Source organism: Poeciliopsis prolifica, unplaced genomic scaffold, assembly GCF_027474105.1.
Source record: "Poeciliopsis prolifica strain line A6 unplaced genomic scaffold, Auburn_PproV2 SCAFFOLD115, whole genome shotgun sequence".
Lineage (NCBI taxonomy): Eukaryota > Metazoa > Chordata > Actinopteri > Cyprinodontiformes > Poeciliidae > Poeciliopsis > Poeciliopsis prolifica.
Window position 1 is genome coordinate 403,314 of NW_026562490.1, and position 20,316 is coordinate 423,629.

General features: G+C 38.1%; 1 protein-coding gene across 5 annotated transcripts in view; it reads right to left on the bottom strand.

Annotated features, from left to right (window-relative positions):
- The window catches only part of szt2 (SZT2 subunit of KICSTOR complex), a 122,596-nt gene that overhangs the window by 2,332 nt on the left and 99,948 nt on the right, over positions 1–20,316 (bottom strand). For 3 of the 5 annotated variants that reach the window (XM_055024132.1, XM_055024130.1, XM_055024128.1), the window contains 11 exons: positions 20,125–20,247; positions 17,756–17,958; positions 17,481–17,577; positions 16,822–16,902; positions 16,485–16,559; positions 10,084–10,149; positions 6,317–6,530; positions 5,710–5,887; positions 5,483–5,605; positions 1,639–2,155; positions 321–431 (listed from right to left, as the gene is read on the bottom strand). In XM_055024132.1, coding sequence (XP_054880107.1) covers positions 321–431; positions 1,639–2,155; positions 5,483–5,605; positions 5,710–5,887; positions 6,317–6,530; positions 10,084–10,149; positions 16,485–16,559; positions 16,822–16,902; positions 17,481–17,577; positions 17,756–17,958; positions 20,125–20,247 — 1,788 coding nt within the window. Of the gene's footprint in view, positions 1–320; positions 432–1,638; positions 2,156–5,482; positions 5,606–5,709; positions 5,888–6,316; positions 6,531–10,083; positions 10,150–10,176; positions 10,527–16,484; positions 16,560–16,821; positions 16,903–17,480; positions 17,578–17,755; positions 17,959–20,124; positions 20,248–20,316 lie in introns of those variants that run through there. The other 2 variants (XM_055024131.1, XM_055024133.1) reach the window with 2 other exon arrangements.

Here is a 20,316-nt window from a genome sequence, read left to right on the forward strand (position 1 = left end):
AATATGTTGGGTTTCTTTAGAGAGAAACTTTTTAAACTACTTTGAGAATTAATTGAGCATACTCTACAAGTAGATAACTAGGATCAATGGGAATGTATGTATGATTGAAGTGATATATTTGCAAAGTGCTTGAAATGACATTTGTTGTCAATTGGCACTATACAAATAAACTGAACTAAGTTTAAGCTCAATTTTGGGCCAATTTTAAAGAAAGTCATAGTTTGTAAACGGAGGAATAATTACATTTCACCTGACACGTAAATGTTACAGTTTGAAAAACATCTCTCAACGTTGTGTTAATGCCAGGTCATTTTACTTACCAAATACTGGATGCCATTATCGTCAAAGTGTCTGCAGCTCTGAGGGAATCGACTGAGTAGAACTTTGATCAGACTTTGGTACCATGCTGGACTCATGGTTAGGAAATAATCCTGCAGTGACACAACAGTCTCTTATCAACCATCTGACATGATTTGTGTCATATTTTAGACCATTCTGACTGAGTGTGCTAATTCAGTCAGAAGGTTTTGAAGTTATTTTAATAAATCTTCTTAAAAGATAGTAAAAAAGTAAAAGAGGATGGTAAGAAAGAGAGATTTTATAGGATTTTGTTTGCATGTTTACGTTTTTGATATTTTAATCAGAATGCTTTTTTATTCATATAATGAGTTACAATTTTTTTTTATTTTGAAAGTTCTTGTTTTCATCTATACACACACACTCACATACACATAAGGTTAAGGAAATGACCTCTTTAGGGTGTATCAAGTGTAGGAGTAAAAAGGAACTGGACATGGTTGCTTGAGGTTATTTCTGTGTTGACCCTTAAGGACTCATACATAGCTGTGGTCCAGTGCTGTCCAGTGCTCTCGAAATATCCTTATTACATATTTTCGCTTTAATAAACTGGATGGTTGATTTTAACTCTGCTTTCTGATAGTTCGAGATGATCTCTCCTGAAAAAGAGTTTATGTGGAACACAGACTTATAACATAATGTAACCAGAAAGGAAGTTTTGTGTCACATTGATTTCTTCTGCAAACGCCCTCCACTTTACTTGTAACTCCATGATTCCTTTTTGTCATACAATGTTCTGGATGATTTTGTGCAAGCAATTGTGAAATCAACAGTTCCTATTACCCCATCAATACTCTGCTCCTGCAGAGCCCCTACAGTCCCTGACAAAATCTTTTGACTCACTACTCTTGGGGAAAGGACAAAGGGTTAAACTTGATAAACATGCATATATTTCTTATTCTCATCTCCTCAACACTACGCTTTATTAGTTCTTAAAACCAGTAGCCAGACATTTAATCTTTGACAAAACAAGGCATTGATTTTAGAAACAATAATAGTGGGGAAATATAAGGTAACTATACATACTGAATAAGGTGGCAGGAAATGTTATTGTACGGAAACATCTGTTAATCATGTTACTATGTCTTTATTCTAAATGCTTATTAAATCTCACCAAATAGACCTGTTTGGGTTACACAACACAAACCCACAGCAACAAGATATGGAGAGGTGTCAAGCAACACAACACTTGACATGTTGTCTCTTTAATTTATGAGATTTTGTCTGACAGGATACCTCTATTTCTTAAAATGACTTTGTTTAAAGGGTAAATATTCTTACCAGCTGTGGATCAATATCCCCCACTGAGTGGCTCTGAACAGCCTGCAGCAGCTCCTCCAGTTCTGTGAATGACAACTTGGCCAGCTTTAGTTTGTCTAGGGACACATGATCTCCATGGAACAGCCTCCTCCACAGGTTATCCCGGCGGCAGTGACCCATGGCCTGCTCCACACTGACTTGGATCTGTTTGCGAGCCAGAGCCACCTCATTGTTGAGCAATGGGAATAGAGGGGAGCTGTAGACCAGCCCCTGACACCCTGGCCCACCCCCTGTCAGAGGATAAAATTCATTGCCATCGCTAGGGGCTGAGACAGTGGCAGCTTCAGATGACCTTTCCTCCCACAGGTCATGGCCATCTCCACTTGATCCAGTGCTCTCTGCTCGATCGCGGGGGAGCCGACTACCCTGCTCATTTGGATCACGGTAGATCTGAGGGAGCTTCTTGAAGCGGCGCATATCAGCGGTGAGATGGGGGAAGAGCTCCCTTTGACTTGTCATGATTACATAGAATCGCAACCTGAACAGAAAAACATATAAAGGACAGGTTATTGAAACAGAAGGTTAAAATCCTTAGAAATTTATGTCATGCACCATTCAGCCATAACATTATAACTAGGTACTAAAATTCTATCATTCAGTCCAACCTTGGCATTGACTTGAAGGGTACTTTGACAGTTAAAAAAAAACAGCCAGACATCCCTAATATCATTTATAGCGAGTAGTTTAAAACAGTTAAGCAGAGTGCACAGACTGAGCAAAAATAAGAAGTTCATACAATATTTAGATATTTCAACATAGATCTGTTTGTTAGATGATGGACCTAGTCCTATAGGGCCTAATTATGGACCTACAGGAATAGATCACCAATACGTATAATGATAAACAACAGAATTCGTCATAATATACAGAAATCATGGATATTATACATGCATACAAATAATATATAGTGGCTTGCAAAAGTATTCATACTCCCCTTGAACGTTTGGTTATTTCTGTCACATTACAACCAGAAACTTAAATATATTTTATTGGAAAGACCAATTGTGAACAAAACACGTTACACACTTTTGGTGACAAAAAACACTTACATATATACAAAATATGTAAATATGTAAAAATATGTAAAATGTACATTATATACATGAACTAAATGATAGAAAATCAGTTCATATACTAAATGTTTTCTAAGCATTTTATTGGCAACATACAGACAGGAGGAGCATGCTCCCATAGAGAGGCAGCCAGTGCAGTTAGCCAGAGGTTGGCAGTCCCAGGTGAGGCTGAGCTCACTGCTGCCTCGCCAGCTGCGCTTACGAGCATTTGAATGGGGAATCAAAAAAATTCAGCGATTTCCAAGAAAAAAAATCATAGAATTGGTCAAGCTAAATGAAAATAGGTACTTTATAGTACAAACCACAGGGTGAAAATGGCAATACAGTGAACCCTCGCTATAACGTGGTTCACCTTTCACGATCTCACTGCTTCGCAGATTTTTTGTGCAGTTTTTTTTTTTCCACAGTGCATTGTATTCTCTGTCCTTATGGGATAAACAGTCTCTCTGCTTCTTCTCTACCTGTGTGTTAATGTTGCAATTTAATTTGTACACGAACGTAAAACAGCTTGGCAAATTTACGTTTACAAATTCTCTTGCAATTTCAAATTTCTCTAAAACCCATAATGTCGACAAAATTCTGCACCGATGAAGGCACTTGCGGTCGGACACAAAAGGCAGAGGAAGATGTTAACTATCACAGAAAAAGTAAAACTTCTGGACACTATGACTAAAAAGAGCGCCAACAACTACCTTAACTGTTCTTCTCTTGAAAAAACACACCTGCACCGCAGGCTTTAGAAGAACAAACCGCTGCAGAGCGGAGTCAGGATGCAGCGGCTCTGTCAGAAGAGCAGTGAATACACGCGAGTCACTATTTGTCCTACTGTACTTTGTATTTTTTTTCATGATCATTTTTCATTTTCTCCATTTCTAATCCAGTGACTCAGGTCGCAGTGAGGCGGTGCTGATTATTTTACAGTACAGCAGTTATTTGTTAAAAAAAGAAAAAAAAACATTTATACAGTACTTTTATTTGTTAAACAAATGCTTGGGCCTATAAAAAGGTTTTGTTCTTTGGTTTAAAATGTATTAAGGAGTAATAATTGTAAAAAACAAGAAAAAGATGAGTACTTTATGGATTTTGTCTATCACGGGTTCTGTTTGGAACGTAACTCCCGCAAAAAACGAGGGCTGACTTTATAAATTATTTTAGCATTATATATTATTTTGCAATGATGAAGGAGAGTCACCTCCCGATATATCTATATCTATATATATATATATATATATATATATATATATATATATATATATATATATATATATAGATATATATATATATATATATATATATATATATATATATATATATATATATATATATATATATATATATATAGATATAGAAAAAAAATTCCCTTCTCACCCACCGCGGGTGGTTCTTATCCTCTGAGCTCGGGTCCTCTACCAGAGGCCTGGGAGCTTGAGGGTCCTGCAGTATCTTGGCTGTGCCAAGGACTGCTGCACATTTCTGGACTGAGATGTCTGATGTTCCTGGGATCTGTTGTAGCCACTGCTCCAGTTTGGGGGTTACTGCCCGAGGGCCCCGATGACCACAGGCACCTCTGTGGTCTTCACCTTCCAGGCCCTCTCCAGTTCTTCCCTGAGGCCCTGGTATTTCTCCAGTTTCTCATGCTCCTTTTTCCTGATGTTGCAATCACTTGGTATTGCTACATCTACCACAACGGCTTTCCTCTGTTGTTTATCCACTACGACAATGTCTGGTTGGTTCGCCATTACCATTTTGTCTGTCTGGATCTGGAAGTCCCACAGGATCTTAGCTCTGGCGTTCTCCACACCTTTGGGGGTGTTTCCCACTTTGATCTCGGGGTTTCCAGTCCATATTCTGCAGATGTTTCTGTACACTATGCCTGCCACTTGGTTATGTCGCTCCATGTACGCTTTCCCTGCCAATATCTTGCACCCTGCTGTGATGTGCTGGACTGTCTCAGGGGCCTCCTTGCACAACCTACACCTTGGGTCTTGTCTGGTGTGGTAGATCTGGGCCTCTATTGCTCTGGTGTTTAGGGCCGTTCCTGGGCGGCCAGGATGAGGGCCTCTGTGCTGTCCTTGAGTCCAGCTTTTTCCAGCCATTGGTAGGATTTACTGATATCAGCCACTTGGGTTATTTGCTGGTGGTACATCCCATGTAGGGGCTTGTCCTCCCATGATGGTATCTCTGGCACCTCAACCTCTGTTCCCTGTTGTCTGAGACATTCACTGAGCACATTGTCTGTTGAGGCTTTGTCCTGATGTATTTATGGATCTTAGTTGTTTCGTCCTGGACAGTGGTTCTCACACTCACTAGTCCTCTGCCTCCTTCCTTGCGGCTCGTGTACAGTCTCAGGGTGCTGGATTTGGGGTGGAACCCTCCATGCATGGTTAGTAGCTTTCTAGTCTTAATATCTGTGGCTTTTATCTCCTCCTTTTGCCAGCTAATTATTCCAGCAGGGTATCTGATTACTGGCAAGGCATAGCTGTTTATCGCACGGATTTTGTTCTTATATATATATATATATATATATATATATATATATATATATATATATATATATATATATACATATAGATATATATCTATCTCTATATATATAGATATAGATCTATATCTATCTATCTCTATATATAGATATATATCTATATATAGAGATAGATATATATAGATATATCTATATAGTTATAGATATATATATACAGAAATATATATGCCATTCTATTGTTCATTATTACCTTAGCAAATGTCTCTCCCCATCTGACTGCTCCTCAAATGGAAGAGCGTTGTGGCACACTACCAGAGACACATCAAAATCATCATGGTGGTGGAGGCCCTCCAGGTCCCTGTAGGAGCCCGAACTGCATGTGAAGCAAAACCACAAGAACAGGCAGAATGTTTCATTGAAATGGATCAAACATAAACAGAGACGGTTTATTGAGGGTTTACTGAGATGTGTTTTGACCTGTTCCACAGAGCCACCAGAGCATACTCATGAAGGTCAGCCATCCCTTTTTTGTTGTCAGTAGCAACTGCAGTCTTTGACATGCGGAGAGGCTTCATGCCGTAAGTGCTGGTGTGGTCAGTGATATAGTTGTAAAGCTGGTGAGCAGTTATTATCCCCGTGGAGATTGAAAAGCTTCCTTTATAGAAATATCAAAAATAGGTAAGATGTTTACATTATTTCATTTTAATCAAAGCCTTAACATGTTTCAGCAATGTAACATGAAGCAAACATACCCATTACCTCCACAAAGGGTCAGTGACTCGAGAGAATGGGAGGGTTTAACTAATTACTCAAAGAATATCTTTTGACAAAATGGAAACTGTGTTTCATCATAAAATTCTCACTATGATTTTTAATTATCTCAAGTCCATTATAAAATAGACTTTGGAAAGATAGCTTTCTTTCTACACCTTTACCTTTAGTAATGAACTTCACAAAATTCCACATCAAAATTATGTGGAATTTGATGTGGATAATTGGAAGATAAAGCAGTTTATTTTTTCTGAAAGCCCTATTATTTACAGTGGATGTTGATCTGTATTAGTAGCAGGAAGAAATGCATCACCTTGAAAGATGTGATTGCGGCCAAACTTGGGAATATCTGGGTAATGGCAGATGAAGTCATCAAGAAAATCTGTAAGCTGGTAGCCCTGGCGAAGTGTCATGTGGCATCCAACCAAGTATTGGTGAGCCACACGCAGGTGAAAGTCATAGCTGAAGGAGTGGACATGCATCAGGTCCCGCACCTTATCACATTCCTCAGTGAAGAGCATGGATAGCTACAACAGAAGAGTGAACACAGCTGTAAGACAGAGGCCACAGAAAGACTTACAGCATTTTCCTGCTAAATGAGGTACTTCCACTGCAAAATAAAATGGGATTTTGATACATTAGGTTGTCAAAGTGCAATGAACTATGAATGATCATCAAAATGTAAGCAACAAGTTGCCTTTCAGTTGCACAGAATATTGACTCTACCTTGTATAATTATGTTTTTAACCTCTAAGGCAGTGGTTCGATGGAACCCCCCGGGGTTCGATGGAACCCCCCGGGGTTCGATGAGCCAGTCTGAGGGGTTCGTCGGAGCCTCTGCAGTGGAGGTAAAGTTGTGATGACGCACCCCGCTTGGCCATCACTTGCTGCAGAGGATCATGTGACATTGCTTGGCCAATCAGTGCTGCGGGGAATTTAGTGTGCGCAGTAGTCAACGGCTGTCATAGTTGTACGTTATGTGGTTTCTTTCTCAATATTTTAATCCACACTTAACATGTCGAGCAAAAAAAAGAAAGTGGTCGGACAAACATGTACAACAGGGGTGCTCAATATGTCGATTGTGAACGACTAGTCGACTGGTTGATCGCGATTCGCGTATTTAGGATCCCTATTTTGAGTTGATCACCTGTTTGGGTTGTTTCACCTTTGTTGACCTTTGCTGTGGTTCATCACAGCCGCTGCAGTTTCTGAATGTTCAATAAACGACAAACTTGGACTAATGACCTCACTTGTTTGCAGTAAATGTCACAACAAACATCAAATAGGACAAATATATTTGATTAAGTTTTTACAAACATCATGATAATTATGTGAAATTAAATTAATTATATTCCAAATTCAGAAGATTTGCCTTTGCAGTGCTCTTTGGTTCCTCCCTATCAGTCTGTAGTTTCTCATATTGACGTCATCAAACCAAAGTTCAAATCTACCATAACTGACTGACTCCTGCTGGCCTCCTGTTTGCAACCAGCTTCTGACTGAGAAACCAGTAACTTCAGAATCTTACTGAGGAAGAAACTGTATTACTATATTATCACTTTATCGTTTTTGATGTAACTGATGTATTTTCGTATAGAAAATGAGTCAATAGGATTTAATTAACAATTTTTATGTCTTCGTATCATGAGGTAGATCTCAGCTGGCTGGTGAGAGAAAAAGTAGATCTTGGTCTCAAAAAGTTTGAGCTCTCCTGATGTACAACATGGATTCACATGTATCACGGAACGGGATGGGAATCAGCGTCCCATCTGCTTGATATGCAATGCCAAGCGACTCTAGTCTCATATTGACAACACTAAGGGAACACTTCTTGAAGCTGCATGGGAAAAGTAAAAAAGTATTTTGTGGATTTAAAACGATAAAAAATAAATTAAGTTTCAAATGTAAAAAAATTAAGTTATTAAAAAAAATCCAAATTAATTTTTAATTAGTAAAATGGCAAAAAAAAAAAAAAAAAAAAAGAAATATATATATATATATATATATATATATATAAACACCAGAGCAATAGAGGCCCAGATCTACCACACCAGACAAGACCCAAGGTGTAGGTTGTGCAAGGAGGCCCCTGAGACAGTCCAGCACATCACAGCAGGGTGCAAGATACTGGCAGGGAAAGCGTACATGGAACGACATAACCAAGTGGCAGGCATAGTGTACAGAAACATCTGTGCAGAATATGGACTGGAAACCCCGAGATCAAAGTGGGAAACACCCCCAAAGGAGTGGAGAAGCCAGAGCTAAGATCCTGTGGGACTTCCAGATCCAGACAGACAAAATGGTAATGGCGAACCAACCAGACATTGTCGTAGTGGATAAACAACAGAGGAAAGCCGTTGTGGTAGATGTAGCAATACCAAGTGATTGCAACATCAGGAAAAAGGAGCACGAGAAACTGGAGAAATACCAGGGCCTCAGGGAGGAACTGGAGAGGGCCTGGAAGGTGAAGACCACAGTGGTGCCTGTGGTCATCGGGGCCCTCGGGGCAGTAACCCCCCAAACTGGAGCAGTGGCTACAACAGATCCAGGAACATCAGACATCTCAGTCCAGAAATGTGCAGCAGTCCTTGGCACAGCCAAGATACTGCAGGACCCTCAAGATCCCAGGCCTCTGGTAGAGGACCCGAGCTCAGAGGATAAGAACCACCCGCGGTGGTTTTATATATATATATATATATATATATATTATATATATATATATATATATATTATATATATATATATATATATATATATATATTTATATATATATATATATATATATATATATATATATATATATATATATATATATATATATATATATATATATATATATAAAATATTATATATAATAAACTTGGTGGACAGTCTTCCCAGAAGAGTTGAAGATGTTCTCGCTGCAAAGGGTGGACCAATGTAATATTGAACCATATGGATTAGGGATGGAATGTCACATAAACACATATGTGAGTCAAGGGAGGTGAGCAAATACTTTTGGCGATATAGTGTATGTACAATGACTTATACATGTACACAAAATTCTGTATAAGTTCACAACTAAATTAGGAGCAACAGGCCATATCCTGTCAGCTGTGCAGAGTGGAAGTATCCTTATTAGCAATCATAATAAAGAGAAGCAGTAATCATTGAGGTCACAGCAGAAGGAAAAGATAGAAAGAATGAAAACATTAATCATTAATTATAGGTAAACATAAACAAGGTTACATACCTTCTACCTGTAAACATAGACCTTATAACAGAGATTGCAGAAATGTCAGACATGTATTTTGATCACAACCTGAATAAACATAAATATGTCTGTTTATTTCTGAAAAATGGCTTCAAATGTTATTCAAAGGTGACCCTTCAAAAAGCCAGGTTCCAACCTTATTAAAAGAGGACTATAAAAACAGAATCAACAGTCACTTAAAAGCTTTAAATCAAACATATTACCACCTGGGAAAAAAAGCATTTCAACAAGATGTGGAACAGTCCCAAGGTATGCTCATTTTTAGGGATAGATCAACAGCAGAACCCTTAAGCCAAAAAATAAAAATAAAGAGATTCTTAGCAGAAAATAGCTCTGGTCACTTGTCCCAAAGCCTTTGACCAAACTCCAATCTGTCAAAGATGTGAAGAAAGTAAAAAAAGAATTTTTTGTTTGTTTTTTGCTTTACAGAAATGAGACAGAATTAGAAAAAATGCACAGACAATTAGCTGAAACACCGAACATAGACAAACCAACAAGCATGGCGGCAGAAGCCTGTCAAAGGTCAAGCAAGAACATGAAATCACTGAGAAAAAATTGAATTTTAAAAATGTGAGATTATAGGACTTTGCTTTTCCTAGTTATTGAAAATGTCTATTATGCTTGCTTATTTACAGTCCAAAATCATGATTACTGTCACTGACATTGGCTGGGCAAAACACTCAAATTAATCCACTTGTACATATAAAGAGACAGACATTAGATTTGCAAAGAAAGAGATCAAGACTGATGGTAGCAAGCAGACTGGCAAACAGGGGTGAAGCCTGATTGTAGGGAGACACCCCTTCTTAAGAGTAGCAGGAACATACCGCACAGTCACATATTGGTGAGGCATCTGGAAACGGCCTGCAACGAAGTTTGGTGAGGAGGGTGCCCTGATGGAGAGATGAGATGAGGTGGGATTTGGCACATATAAAGATACAGACAGATGAATGAAGAGGAAGACTGATGAAGTTTCAAAGGCTTGTGAGATTTTAATGAATAAGTACAAACTATATTGAAACAATGAAGGTGGGGTTACTGTTCTCCTGGCAACTGCTGAACCAAAACTTGTCAACTGGATCCATCGATACAGGAAACCCATCTCCCCTGCGCTAGAGTCCCATAGCAGTGTACTTTACGTCACTATCCGAGGCTTTGCATTGCACAAGGTAAGGTATGGCTTGGGTTGTCGATGCTTGTCTTTGGAAAAGCTATTCCATGATGTTCTTGAAGTTAATCTGAAGGCAACACGAAGTTTGTAGGTCTGTAGCTGTTGACAGCATACAAAAGTTGATTTGCCACAACCCATTTACATTGTTGGTTAGAAACAATGCATCAGCAACATCAGAAGAGAGAAAAGGCACAAAAAAAAAGGCTGAGAAAAAAAAGGCCACTATTTTATTTAGCTACACAGATCAGGGCCAGCCAACCCTCTATTGGGCCCTAAGAAAAATTTGGTTTTGGGGCCCTCTGTTTTTGCTAATAAAGTGGATTGCTGAAATCATAGTCAGATGATTAGATCATTTGGACACCTGCTATGAACTCATAGCATCTCTGATTGTGCTGTTTAGTCGCCACTTAAGATGGAATACATACACATATTCATATTCTTGACATACATTGATTAAATTAATTTATCTTGGGCATTATTCCAATAGCTAAAAATTACATTGATACAAGGTAATTCTTTTTTTCCTGACAATGTGGACCAGTACTGGGCTGATTTTGTGCATTAAAATAATTTTAGCAGTGCTCCTGGAGAGGCTTCACATAAAGCATTTGTATGTCACATCATGATCAGCAGCAAACAGCACATCACCAACTACAACTTTAAGTAGCTTATGCCAGTGTTGTGGCCATGTACCCTGATGTAAAAACATTTTGCTGAACAATGTTAAAGGTTGACAAGTTTTGATTGTTATCAAACACACCTTTTTGAAGCCAAATAAATCTGAGAAATAAATAGAGCCAATTATGAGAATCAACTCATTTAAAGTTGAAACTCAGTTTCACACATATACAAAGACGTTAGTGTGAAAGTTTGGTTGTTGAACTGGACCATTCAAAGTCGCTATCCTTTCAAGCTAATTTTCTATTAACAGCTCCACAAATCGTTTTGATAAAGCGCCCTGCATAAGCAGTTTCTTGGCCTTGGGCTGGCCCTGAAACTCATCAGTGACTTAATTGTGTAGTAGTGGTCTCAAATACAGACTTTGAGGCTCGGTATCCTGGCTTTTAAATGTCTCTCTGCTTCAGCACTCTTGTCTCCAATACCAGATATGGGCTCAACTCCTGCATACATGCATGCTAGTGAGGCAGTTTCAGCATTAACTTCAAGTCTGCTGGACAAGAGACAGATCTAAAAGTTGCAGTTCTCTGGTCCTCGAGTTCTACAATCCTCAAGGACCCTTTTGATCAAAAGATTTGGGTTTTGATCCTTTGATAATTTTTTCCTTTTGAAGTTGTTTTAGATACCCAGTTTTTGTAGTTACTTTCATATTCTCCACACTCAATGTTTCATTAACTTGAAGTAAATGTGGAAACAAATGCTGGATATGTAAATGAGACAGGCTTATTATTTATTCAAAATATTTAAGGGACTGACAAACTGCTATCAGGCACCATGACAAAAAATGTTTCATCACACCTCTAGAACTCTCAGTGCAAAGTTGAAAACATCTGCACTTAGACCAAACAGTCCGGCCAGCACTGTGGAGAAACGCCTCTTTAACACTGGTACCAAGGAGACAGAAATAGCAAGCACATAAACAAGCACTTCAACAAGAATCTAGGACGAATATTTCAACTTTAAACACCAAGTAGAGGTGTGATGCAACATCTAAACAGCTTCATCCTAAAGTAGTTCAGGAGCGAGAAAATGTCCCAAGGTTACTGACTGCCAGTGATGGGACACTGAAAAGGATTAAACTGTTTTGTATTTGGGAAACAATCAAAGTACTTTCGTCATCACATGGTGTCTGACATGTCTGAGGAAACACTGCCAATTATGAATGAATATCCAGCAGTTGAAAATATGGTCATTCATGCAGGAGCTCTTGATGTTGCCAATTAGTAGGTTATATGTTTTGATAATTCAGTAACCAAAATTAGAAATTTCAAAGTCAATGTGTTTTCAAATGGACCACTACTGACAGCCTGATGTGGAAATTAGAGATATAGCAGATTGTTTATAATTAATAAATGACTTAGAAAAAGATGCATCGTTGGCCCAACTTTGCCAATCACAGAATCTTGTCACTGTATAGCCATCTCTTCAAAATAAGTCTGGAATAAAATTGTTCACCTGAGCCATTTCTGCACTGTAAATCAAAAACAGGGAGCCTCTGCCAACAAGATAACTCCGAACGGAGTGGTGAGGGTTAGGGCGGGGCTGGCTATTGCGTAATAACCTTCAAAAGCTTTATCAAATCCAGAGAATCCAAAAGCTCTTCACAGTGCATTCAATCATTCACCCATTCACATTCACTCACCATGATTACAAGACCAGTGGCCTCATAAATAGAGCGGTGTGCGCACAAAAAAATGTGTGGTGTCATATTTTATGCACAAGTCGGCATGTACAAAAATGAACTTTGTGTCAAAGTTTGCTTAAATATACGCACATTTTTCCCTGGCGTGAAAATGTGCAGCAGCTACACAAACTTTTTCTGTGGACAATAATCCACAAAGTGTCAAAACTCCCCTAAATACTCTGAAATTTGATTACATTCAGTTATTTAGACCAACAAGTTTCAAACCCCGGTTTATTTCATAATTTTAATATTTTACTGTTTAAATGTAAACGATGAAACTGAATCAAATTCATCCTCAGACAATAAGCCAAAAAGCACACAAAATAAAGAAAATAAAAATACAGGACGTGAAAACCTCACTGGAATGTAAATAGTGGTTGTCTTATAAAGATGTAATGCATTGGTCTGTGTGTCGAAGAGCATGAAATGCATCTATGGGGTCATTTCATTCTCACTGAAAAAGACAACAGGATTGGATGAGCAGAATAACTCCAAACAAGTTTGATTATTCTTAAAGTGATCAAGGTGTGTAGACAATGACATGTATTCAAAAAGCTGCGGAAAGGTGTGCAGCGCAAATGAGGAGCGCTTTTGGCTCTGATGGAGAACATTGCCAATTGAGGGAGCTTTGGGTCATGACTGAAAGAAAGAGATCTAAGATACAAGCGGCTGAAATGGGTTTTCTCTGTAGGGTGGCTGGGCTCTCCCTTAGAGATAGGGTGAGAAGCTCAGTCATCCAGGAGCAACTCAGAGTAGAGCCGCTGCTCCTTCACGCGGAGAGGAGCCAGTTGAGGCTCGGGCATCTGGTCAGGATGCCTCCTGGACGCCTCCCTGGTGAGATGTTTCGGGCGCGTCCCACCGGGAGGAAGCGCCGGGGAAGACCCAGGACACGCTGGAGGGACTATGTCTCTCGGCTGGCTTGGGAACGCCTCGGGATTTCCCCGGAGGAGCTGGAAGAAGTGGCTGGGGAGAGGGAAGTCTGGGCCTCCCTTCTTAGGCTGCTACCCCCGTGACCCGACCCCGGATAAGCAGCAGACAATGGATGGATGGATGGACGGATATTTGGATTTTTTTTTCTTTCAAATATATTATTTTTATTTTTGTGAGGTGACCTAGTGTCCTGAAAGCACCTTTAAAATAAAATATATCGTTATTATTACTATAAATATTTACAAACAAGGACGTTGCCATGGTTATTGCTTCACTTTTCTACATTTGTCTGTATGCTAAGTTTTAGTGTGAAAACTCCACAAGGTTTTATGCATGAGGCCCCTGATCAACGTAACACACCTCTAGAAAAACCTTGGATGAGATTGTTCTCCACAGATACCTAATCCTACAGAGTGGGGTTAGGTGTCCCCACTCTGATGCTTTGAGTCCAGAATTAATCTCCTCTAAGCTTTTTACTAAGATATGCTGACAACTACATAACAGCATAAAGGGAGCACTCTGATTGCATAGCACATTTGGACATTTTTTTGTACATAGATGCAGTGAGGTGATCTATTTTACCTGGGAGCAATGAAGACAGACTTATGGTTGGAGGGAAGGTGCAAGGTGGTAAACCACTGAAGATTCCACCATTGGAGGTTCAGACAGAACTGACTCACCTGCATCTCCTGTTCAATTTGGAGGAAAGTGTTTACTCTTCAAACACTTTCCTCTGGAAGTGTTTGAATTTTAATTTCTCTCATTCACACTAACAAATATTTTAATTTACTGATACTTATTGATGCTCTCAATGAACAAAGTATGGAGAAGAAAAGCTTTCTAATAATGAAGTCAGTTTTTTAAACATTAATAGGACATTATTGAGAAAACAAATAGTCGATCAGGGATAATTGAATAAGTTAAAGGATGCAGTGTTTCCCCCCGAAAAGTGGTCAGGTGCCAAGGCGCTCCACTGTTTTTGTATTAAAAGATGTTAAGTTGACAGTAGATGTAAATATATATGTACATAATTATATGTTACGAGAAGACTTTGCCAGTGAAATGTCATTTAAACCCACAACTGTCGAGTAATAAAAACAACAACTCAAAAAGAAAAATACAAATAAAATGAATATCAATTATTTGTACTTCTGTTAAATTCAAATTAAATCAGAAGCTCCAGAAGGCCCTACAAGCCTTCAGGGATCCATTATGTGCTAATATTTTAACACAAACTGCTGTGAGTTTGAGCTCTGTCTGTTTACATTCCACCAAGCTTACAATGCATCCTGTCCACCCTGGAAACTGAAACTGAATCACATTCATCCTCAGACAATAAGCCAAAAAGCACACAAAATAAAGAAAATAAAAATACAGGACGTGAAAACCTCACTGGAATGTAAATAGTGGTTGTCTTATAAAGATGTAATGCATTGGTCTGTGTGTCGAAGAGCATGAAATGCATCTATTTTACCTTCTGTCCATCCATCTGCATTGATGGATGGACAGAAAAGTTTTATTGTCATAAGAAATTGTTTGTGATAAATGACACTAGGTTGTGCACACATACACATTAGTTTGCGTATGTGACAGATGAAGCAAGGGGCTCACAAATTCTTTCCATTAACTATACAATAGTGCAAATTGAAATTCTGAAAATAAATTTGCAAATTTATTCTGAAAATAAATTTGCAAATGGAAAAACACCAATGTAAAAACGTCTGATGTTAATACAACAGAATGAGGTGTTTTCTTGGCCAAATCAAAATGATGTATTTGACAAAACTAAAATTAGAACACTATTTTCACACTGGACGAGTAACATGACCAACAGCCGAATGTTTCTACTGGCGAAAACCATGAAGTAAATGACTGGAAGAAGAAAGATCTGTGTATTTTCAGGCAGTTTGTTTTTTTGTTGTTTGAAATGTAAAATGAAAAAACAAAAATAGACTTGTTTTTTCATTTTTTTGTTTATTAAACCAAAAGCAGACCTCCAAACTGGGCTGAATATCTGCTTTTATGTCATTGTAATAAATAACAAGTATTATAAATAAAGCATCCAGTTATAAATCTCTGACTACATACAGGTTGATAAAATTAAATAAGACATTATTTAATGTTTCTGGTTCATAAATCCAGAGCAAAGAACCAGCAGAAAGAATCAACTCAAAAGTTGTTCATTATGTTTAGTCAGATGAATTTAATAAGTTATAAGTAAATAATCTCATGATGGGGACAAAGATTTTTATTTATAAATGTGTGAAAAATTATTATGAGGTGGTAAACCATGGAAGAGCATAAAGAGCCCATAACATTTTATGTGACCCACTGATGTGCAAGATTATTTCTTTAGATTAAAGTCCAAATTCTGACATTGAAGTCAAAATGACTGGCAGAATGTTCCAGGTTTTTAACCAGAGCAGGTTAAAGTTTCAAGATTGCAAAAAATTGGGTGGACTAGCCTTTCAGCTATTTACTGAATCAGAAGCTACATTCAGATGGCAACTTTAGCTTTGTGTACAAAACAAAGTCAGAGTGTAAGGCTTTCTTGTAATCATGATCAATGTGGCTATGGACGACTCTCCTAAAACAAGTCTCTGTATAATGTGGGGGCAGAGGGAACTTCCAGGTCAGATCACTTGTTAAAAACAAAATCATAAAAATCTAAATTGAGCGCTCGTTATCTGTTTTTCTATTCTTATTTTGTGAACTAAAGAAAATCAAATAACTTGTTCTGCTATGTGTTGAGCAGTGATATTTACCTGGGAGTTGACTGTTTGGCCCATGGGGATGCGGGAACACTCCAGTGCATACTGCTTTACACAAAAGTAACAACCCTGGTAGAATAACAGTACAGCAAAAGTTGTGATTAGCAAAATGTTTGAATGGAGAATAGAGTCCCAGTACAGGGAAACATTCAGGTAAATACTGAACTCATCTATAAGTCTGTAACATAAAAAATGCTTAAAGATTATAGTTTAATTGATTATGCAATGCTTTATTGTTTCGCAAATTTCAGCTTTGCAAGACAATATTTCTATTCTAATGTACAGAATTACTAAATTATTAAAGAAAAAGGACTGATAATTGATGTCTCACCTGAAAAGCCAGTTCCATCAACACAATCCCACCTGGCAGCGCTCTCTGGAGGTGATATGAAGTCGCGCCAGATCCTGAGGTCTGGAAATTAGATTCAGGAAACAGTCTTAAATTCTCTACCAGAATATATTTCCATGATATGAATATGCTTAATTCAGAATGGTAGACTTTTTTTTAAATACCCAGGTGTTAATTGATGGAGTGATATATCAGTTATCTGTCTCTTAAACTATCATTAAAATATTTAAGATCCGGGGTTTCCCCAGTGTATCACAGCCTTGCTAGCCACCAGCATTTACTTTACCACCAATAGCAGGCAAGGCCGGTGAAGTGTCTTGTTCAAAAACGCAACCAAGGAGGCGGCCGATTGTGGAGAAAGTTGTGGGTTCAATTCCATGTGCTCCTGGAAAAGCTATTTAAAGGCCTTATCTCTCCACAATGAGCCTTTTCAATATTCTGTGTATGTCATTTTGTGGCATAAATTTCCATATATCATTTTTATCTCTCCACATAAAGAGATAATATATTTTTGAGGCACTTCAAAAAAAATTGACAGTTGTTAGAAAGTACTCTAACAACTGCTATAATCTCACTAAGTTTGTCTCCAGTGTATGCGTTTGTTTACAAACAAGTTTTGCATTTGCGAATTGAATATTAACCTTAGGGTTGTCTTCACTCTTCTGCTTCACGTAAGAAAAGGACATCCTTCCTTCCAATGACATGGAGCTCAGCATGGCAGCACGTGCTCTGGCAATACTTTCAGAGAGATGAGAGATTAGTGGGTAGAGCACAAAGGCTGGAAATCTGCATTGAAATTGAAAGTGGGCAATGCTTGCCACTTCAACATTTTTAACCAATAAGATTAGTTGGTCATAGGTTGCCAGAATCCATTAATAGGGGAATCTAGAAAAAAACTATTCTTGCAATCACACACCTCCGAGCGGGGGATGGAGGCCGGACCTGAACTAGAATGAAGCCCATGCTCTGCAGGTACTGAATGTACTGCTGAAGGAAGTTATTAGAAATCTCAAGCAGCCATGGCTCCTCTTTCATTCGGCTTGGAAACATGTCGGCTGAATCAGTGCTGTAGCTTCGATCTCGGCCTGACGATGTGGAGTCACTGGAGCGATGCCTTTTCTGAAAATATGTTTATAAAATAAATGAGTTCCACAGACTTTAGTAAAGCAATAATAGCCATTATTGTTGCCAATGTAATAGAAAATGTAATCTTTAGCCTTATTTTACCTTTGATGGAACTGATAATACATTTATTTACTGATTGTATCTGCTGTGTTTTTCCATTAAAGAAGTTTCCAGCAAATGTTTAGATGTTTCCGCAGCTTAAATAGTAGAAGAGACTTGAAGATATCTTGGGTAAAAAGCTTGATCTGGCAATCGTCTTAAAGGACTGACGTGTGGAATATAATTTGTATCCTTGTTTGACCCAGCACCCATGAGTAACTGACAAAGAATAATTAGATGTTTTTCCTGCTCTCTTTCCTGCCATAAAACTATCCCCTCCAAGAGGTGAGGGATAGTTCATGAGGTGGGGGGAAGGATTGTCCCTGTGGTTCATCTGACAGTAGAGAGAAGATCAAACTTTAGGTGGGTCTTTGCCTTGCTGTGACTATATAACAATGTGTCTTTCAGGGCTCTTCTCCTGACTGCAGTCTGTGAGATGTAGTCAGGAGGTCTTTGAATGCTTTTGTGATCGAATAAAGAAACTTCAAGACAAATATTAATCTTTCTCTACTTATTGAGACAGATTCTCATTCTTTGATAAATGAATGTTAACCAAATAACAGATCTTCTGAACACAAAAGAAACAACCTATTATGTGAGGTAAATCTTACAGTTTCAAGTGCCAGAACTATGGTGAGAAAATGGTGTGTATGTAATACTGCACTTGTAATTAGTGTAAGCCTGTTTGTGTGTAACACTGGATAGTTGTTTGTGTGAAATGTGATTTGTAAACTGGAAAAAATATTTTGTACTTAAGTTTGGGTACTTGGAAATACATGGTCAAATGCACACACAAATGTTAAGAATGTACAAATATAAAAAGTATACACACAGTTACAATTTCCACAAATAAATTGTGAAATACAAATTCTTTAACTTCAACCTCGAATTGTTCAATAAGTATGGAGGAGTTGCCACACACTCACAAACCAAATCACCCCCCATGGACATGGTCAATACATGCACTTTAGTTTAGTTTTGTTCACAACACTGAACCTGTGTATTCTATGGCACTTGTATTGTATTATTTATTTATGGGTAATATAAGGTTTTAGCTCTGCTACACTGGTAGCCAAGTAACGACATTTCGTTGTCAAGATTCACCTTGTGTTTTTTTTGTACAATGACAATAAAGGAAGTCTAAGTCTGATATGCAACAGATTTGTGCATTCATACACAAATCAGCAATTTGAGCCTATTCTATAAAGGTCTGAATCCACAATGTAGCCTGAAGTGACTCAATTCCAATTTTGGTGACATAATGTGACCTGTATCTGATCTTTTAATGACAGTCTGAACAGCACAGGTTGGAATCTTTTCTAATGCGACCCAGGCCACTTGGAAATCTGATAGGTATCCGATTGAAACTTGACGTCCAGGTCGCATTCGACCAGAAAATTTTGTGTCATTGATACTTAAATATCACTATTCTCTGTTCTGATATGCCCAAGGGGAAGAAAAACAACTATAATGACTGATTTAAGGTTTGAGTTGTTTATGTTCTGGCTACGATCAGACGACAACTTCAAAATTGTAAGATATGCTCCACTATTACCATCCACACTTACTTCCACAAACACTGAGCACTTCTTTTTTTATGGCAGTTAGCAAAACACTGTGTTTATTATGACATTATTGTGCCCTCAACTGTGGGACACTTTCAGGCAGTTTGTAGTTCGTACTGGAGAACACATACATGTTGTATATATATGAATGAACACACACAAAAAAATCCAATTGGACAAAAAAATTGGAATTGATAGGAGGTTAAGAAATGGGCCAGATGTCATTACTTGATTTTTAAACTAATTTCAAAAAAGATTTTTTAGAATTTTTTTCAGTAGTGCAAACTGATGTAAAACAAGAAACATCTAGTCTCATTTTTGTCAGTTAGAAAAACTGTGATGTTTCTTAAATTAACAGTGCATGAAAAACATAGTTTAAACAATAACTTGACGCATTGTTTTTGGCAAAAGGTATGATTTTTGTTTTGACCATGTGGTTCCCTTAACAATACAAGTGGGAGTAATGTTTTCGAAACTCTTTAGATAGAATACATGCCTTTACAATAGTCTGAGTTGGTTCCTCTTGAATTTGCTTACGGAAGCCAGGGTCAAAAAGAAGTGGGGTGGCACAGTAGTGGACAAGCCTTGATGACTGCTTCAGAGTCTCCAAATCTGTTCCCTGGAGGGATGGTTATTGCAGCAAAATATTATTGGAAGATTTGAAAAGAATGTGATCCATTGCAATTTA